Below are 6,000 nucleotides of genomic sequence, written 5' to 3'. Positions count from 1 at the left end.
TTTTTTAAAACATTATCCGTGCCTTAAAAGTTGTCATACATATATTAAAATGTATGTATATATATATATGTAACTTTTTTTTATTATGTAAGTTTGTATATATATAAAGTTAAATTTATGTATTTCTTCTTTTATTATTTTTTCTTTGTGTAAAATATGACATTAAAATTGTTGTATTCAAAATACGTTTAGTTTTCCTTAGAAGGGGCTTTTTCTTTTACTCTTCACTTTTCTAAATTTCTATTCTTTGCAATTTCTAACAAAACAAAATATGTATATTGTTTAAAATGTAAAAATAAAAAATAATACAAATAATATTGATTTTTGTTATGTCTCCAAGTATGTGTATATATATATATTAGATTATGTATATATCAATTAATTTCTTTATTTTTTGGGGGGTTAGTATAGTATCGATTCAAAGTCCGTAAAATTTATGTTGTCACTGGAAAAAAGTAAGAGAAAACAAAAACAAAAAGGAAATAAAATATAATTAAAAAAATTATTATAGAAATATATCTATTTGGGTTAATTTATTTACTTTTTTCATAAAGAAACAATTATCAATAATTACAAACCACACAAGGCAACATTCAAAATATGCAAAAACAAGGCTAAGGTGACTGTGAAATGTTTTGAATCGAAGAACACAACAGTTTTAGGGTTTCTGTGGGTTATATTTATTTTCCACAAATGTTAAAAACTCGATTTTCAAACCATATTAACAGTATTTTTCTTTTAAAATCGTAAACTTTAAATGGTTTTGAGTGAAATATGATAATACAAATTTCGTTATTCCCTTTTATAGCACCTTAAATATTTAATTCCATTCACCACGATCTTTTTGACAGATCAAGTCAATCTTACTGTTTAAGCGACATATGCTTAACATTGGCTTTTGCCACACTGAACATGGCTTTTTGCTATTGTGAATAGCTACACAAACGCTGTCAGAACAGAGCAGGGACCAAATTGACGCATACGTTCTCTCTCTATTGTGAATTATGTATTTCCTCATTGAAAGAAAATTTTTTGAAATTTAAGAACGCAAATATTTAGACCTAGACATAGGCTCGTTAATTTTTATTTTCAAAACCATTTCAGCTGGCAACTTTGCAATAAGTATCTGAGATAACTTTGGGTTTATCGTCTATTCAAATACGATTAACCTAATAAGGTTACGGAAAGCAATCAGCCGTCGTCATTAAGTTGTCGTCAAACTTTTTATTCTTTACATTTGTCTTACTTGTTTCGATGAGCATTTCTTAACATTTGAATTAAAATTTAATCAATGGAACATGTAAAAGATGTTAAACAAGGCTTATTTATAAGGTGGCAATACAGCTGAAGGAACTGCAAATGTCAACAAAATTTAAAATTCGCATTACAAATATAAAGCTTAAATGTAAACTTCAAAATAAAAATTTTACAAATTTGGTTTTTGTTATTGCCGCAGTTCTGGTTTTTAAAATGGGGGATATGTGTTAGTTCGATTGGCACGCGTCTAACAACCTCAATCGCTATACAATGCTCATAACCATAATGGGATTGAGTGTCTGCCTATGCGCCTGTAGAGAATCCAGACAGAAACAAGTAAGAGCGTGCTAAGTTCGGCGGGCCGAATCTTATATACCCTCCACCATGGATCGCATCTGTCGAGTTCTTTGAGCAGTATCTCTTTTTAGGCAAACAAAGAATAATGAATAAGGACGGAAGAGGAGGAGCTAAATCAAGTTATAGTCGGACTCGGGGCTCAAGAAGCAAAATCGGGAGATCGGCTTAAATGGGAGCTGTATCAAGCTATACATCGATTCAGACCATATTGCACACGTACGTTGAATGCCATGGGAGAAGCCGTTGTACAAAATGTGTGCCAAATCAGATCAGAATTGCGCTCTCTAAAGGCTCAAGAAGTCAAGATCTCAGATCGGTTTATATGGCAGCTATATCAGGTTATGGACCGATATATACCATACTTCGCATAAATGTTGGAAGTGATACCAAAACACCACTTTCAAAATTACAGCCAAATCGGATAAGAATTGCGCCTTCGACCCAAGATCGGTTTATATGACAGCTATATCAGGTTATGAACCGATTTGAACAATACTTAACACAGTTGTTGGAAGTGATATCAAAACACTACTTGCAAAATTTCAGTCAAATGGGACGAGAATTGCGCCCTAGAGAGGCTCAAGAAGTCAAGACCCAAGATCGGTTTAAATGGCAGCAATATCAAAACATGGACCGATTTTGCCCATTTGCAATCCCAACCGACCTGCACTAATAAAAAGTATTTGTGCAAAATTTTAAGCGGTTAGCTTTACTCCTTTAAAAGTTAGCGTGCTTTCGACAGACGGACGGATGGACGGACAAGGGTAGTTTGACTTAAAATGTCACGACAATCAAGAATATATATACTTCACTGAGTCTTAGACGCATATTTCGAGGTGTTACAAACAGAAATTAGTATACCCCCATCCTATGGTGGAGGGTATAAAAAGGTGTTCATCATAATCCTGTGCCTTTTACCCGTAATTGCAGGGCAGTGGCACATTGAGTGCACAACCGTCTATAACTTCTTATCCCTACATGTGGCCAATGAGATGCAAAAGTCTGCAATTGCATTGGCAGGCTAAAACCCCTATCTTCAGCGAGAGCGGGAGTTTCTCCTCATCCAAGACAGTTACCCTGAACACCTAGTTTCGTCCTTCTGATTTCTGGGGTTTATACAAAGCCCATTAGCCATCTCCAATATAAACTGAATCATATATACACTCTGTAACATGTCTGTAATAGTATAACGACATCAGCCACCCATCCAGTTAACAACATCCTCATAGGATGTAACTCCGTTAAATACGTGATGAAATTTAACCCCGCTTACACTGCTCTTTAAATTTGGAAATTTGGAAATTTGACGAAAGCCTTAAATCCGGATTTAATGAGCTGTGTAAACGGTACTTAACATTCGATACGAAAGCGCACTCGATCACGTATGCAGTAACTCGACCCCAACTTTCGCCACACTGAACATAGCTGTTCGCTATTGTGAATGACTATTCAACAAATATAAAAGAAGACATATAATCGTCTTCTATTATATTTGTTGAATAGACATTAACAATAGCGAACAGCTATGTACATCTATATCTAAATTGCTGCCGAATAACAAAATTCACTTAAAAACCAAAAAACGTTATTAAATTTGAAGAACTTTGTTTTGTTGTTTGGAAAATGAGAGTAAAACAATTACACGGTCCAAAACTTACATATGGTCCCCCATCGTTAAGATGAATTGAGTTTATAATATGTAATTATTATTATTAAGATCTCAAGAAATTATCCGAATTATCACACTGTGCATCGCTTCATGAGTTTTGTAGAAACTGACAGTAAGCGGAAGACTTCCCAAAATTGCAATACATAAATGCGAGGATATATTTAAGTGACGACTGCCTAAACAGCAGTTTTCGCAACTAAAACATCGCTATTGTGAATGGCTAAACAACAGCGGCTAGACATTTAAATTTTTCTTTACAAAACAAAACTTTGACATTTTGTTTCTAGGAGACAATTTTATTTTGTACTTTTCAAAACATTTCACATGCACTAAAATTACATTATTTACATTTGTTAAAAATAAAATTCCAAAAAAAACAACAACTCAATCTTTAATATTTAGCGTGCAAAGGTGTAACAACTTTAACCAAAACTTATTTACAAAGTTTTACCAAAATGCATGACCAATGGATGAGAAGGTTTATTTCGTTTGAAAGACACAAAGACAATTCATTGAGATTTTTTTTAAAGAAACAGCAAACATGCAGCTTGTATATGTATTATTTTTTGCGTTGTATATATATTTTTTTGTATATTGTTTAAAAATTTTTTCTAAATATATTTTTTGCAGCTCTTTTTCTTTATACCTAAAATATTTTCTTTTATAAATATATATGTTGTTTTTGTATATCATTTTAATAGCATAATTTTTTCTAATTTGATATAATCGGTTTATTTAATTTAACTTTTCGCTGTTCTTTGGTTTTATTTTTCATTTTTTTAGAGATGCATTATGGTGCTATTTTGCAAGCTAAAGGAAATTTTTAATTTTTTTTTTTTTTTTTGAAATTCATTGGTTAATTGCGTGAATTAAGAAAATAAATAGAAGAAAGAATTGCATATGATGTAATTATTAAATTGTAGCATTTTAGCATGAAATTAGTGTTCCAAAGATATTTTGTGTGCTAGAGGGATGATGGTGAAAATGATTTAGTGTGATAGAAATAAAAAATTAAAAAAAGGTAAGTCAAAAAATAACCTAACAATACTTTGAATCGACCCCTATGTCCTAATGAATGGTTTTGCGAAAATAGACGTCCCTTTATCTGGGACGCGGTTGTGAATATGTTTAAGCTACATATGCTTAAACAACAGCTTTTGCCACACTGAACATGGCTGTTTTCAACATGACAGGATACCTCACAAATGTGGTGGCCAGCTTTAGTAAGCGGATAACCAATGTTGACAAAATTTTCTGATGTTCACTCCGGAAACCTCTGTGCCATGGTGGCCTCCAATTTATAATATTGATTTTAAATCATCATTTTATTTCCATTTATTTTATGATACTTTAACACTATCCTTTAAATTTGTTCATTAAAAAATCTTAAGCCTCAAACTCTGCAAATTGTGAATGGCTGTACAACTATTGTAAATGGCTGTACAACAACTATAAGAGAAGAGCATATCAATGTCATTATCAACATTGTTGCCAAAAAACAATCTTAAAGTGAAACAAATAAAATTATGACTATAAATGAACTTTTTTTTATCATATGGAACTATATAAACTACTACTATTTGGAAATACTATTAAATAAGGAAGGACACTTTGGAATTACAAATGAAAGCAAAACACGTTAACAGAAATGAACTCTCAAAATTGGCGACATAGCCCTAGCTGATCGAACACCGCAACGCTTTTTATTAAAATTATATTATTGGTTCAGTTATGTTTGATAATATTCGTACGTTTTCTACGCAAATAGAATAGCCCTTCATTTCTATCATGAAGTCAGTGTCGGTATGCATTGATACGAAGGGGCCTTTACAATGAAGATAGACACTCATCTAATTCTTCGACCAGTACGGAGTGCAACGGGTCCGTAGAGCCTGCATAAACCACTTGTTGAGGAATAGTTGGAAAAATTGTGGGTCCCGTGACATAAGGGTCTTCTTCAGATTCTGATTGAGGAAAATGGTTTTTGAACCCGTCGATGTAGACGATGTTATAAAACTTCTAAGGGGATATAATCCGAATCATCCATGCAGAAGGGCCGAAATGATTTTAGAGACTGCATACGACTGGGCTAGAACGTAAACTCAGAGAAGACTAAAATATGCCTGTTTACGAAAAAAATTGGAGCTTATTTGAGGCAGCACGTTTTCTTAACAGAACGATTTCGATGTCCCACAAGGACAAATACTTGGAAGTGATTTAGCATAGGTAGTTGACCTGAAAGTGTCACATACAGAAGGGTACTGTGAAGGCTTACAGATCTTTAGCACTATGTAGACGAAATGGAACTGAATCCGGAACAGTCGACTAGCTCTATCGTAGAGTGATTAGACCAATACTAACTTACGCCTCAGTAGTTTGTTGGAGAACGATGGAGAGGGCTCAACATAGCACATTAAACCACGTTCAGAAAACATGTTTTCTTCGCATAGGCGGAGCGATGAGGACCAAGACTTCTAGGCCACTGGAAACTATTCTGGATATACGACCCATAGACATATAGTATGAGACAATGGGAGAGAGACAATAATAGATGTTGGGAGCAGATTATATCATCGCAATATAATCGAGGCAACGAACCTGGGTGGATAAGAAAAGGTTTCAGGTCGTATATATACGATGACATTTGAAGTCGAGTGCGAGACCATGCTGCAAGCGACACGTTCTTATGGTTTGCCTCCTGGAAGTTCATGCTAGAC

The 6,000-nt window shown here is 33.7% G+C and overlaps 1 protein-coding gene across 9 annotated transcripts in view; it reads right to left on the bottom strand.

Moving 5' to 3' along the window:
• Nucleotides 1-278: 278 nt before the first annotated feature.
• The window catches only part of LOC106096271 (signal transducer and transcription activator), a 150,422-nt gene continuing 144,700 nt past the window's right edge, over nucleotides 279-6,000 (bottom strand). For 8 of the 9 annotated variants that reach the window (XR_009396904.1, XR_009396907.1, XR_009396906.1 and 5 more), the window contains one exon: nucleotides 279-445. Coding sequence is in view for 2 of the 9 variants with exons in the window: in XM_059361890.1 (XP_059217873.1) it covers nucleotides 403-445 (43 nt within the window). In the remaining 7 variants the exon portion in view is untranslated. Of the gene's footprint in view, nucleotides 446-3,544; nucleotides 4,094-6,000 lie in introns of those variants that run through there. The other variant, XM_013263954.2, reaches the window with a different exon arrangement.

This window comes from Stomoxys calcitrans, chromosome 2 (genome assembly GCF_963082655.1).
Source record: "Stomoxys calcitrans chromosome 2, idStoCalc2.1, whole genome shotgun sequence".
NCBI classification, from domain to species: domain Eukaryota; kingdom Metazoa; phylum Arthropoda; class Insecta; order Diptera; family Muscidae; genus Stomoxys; species Stomoxys calcitrans.
The sequence above is the reverse complement of the archived record's forward strand: the minus strand, read 5'-3'. Positions and strand labels throughout refer to the sequence as shown.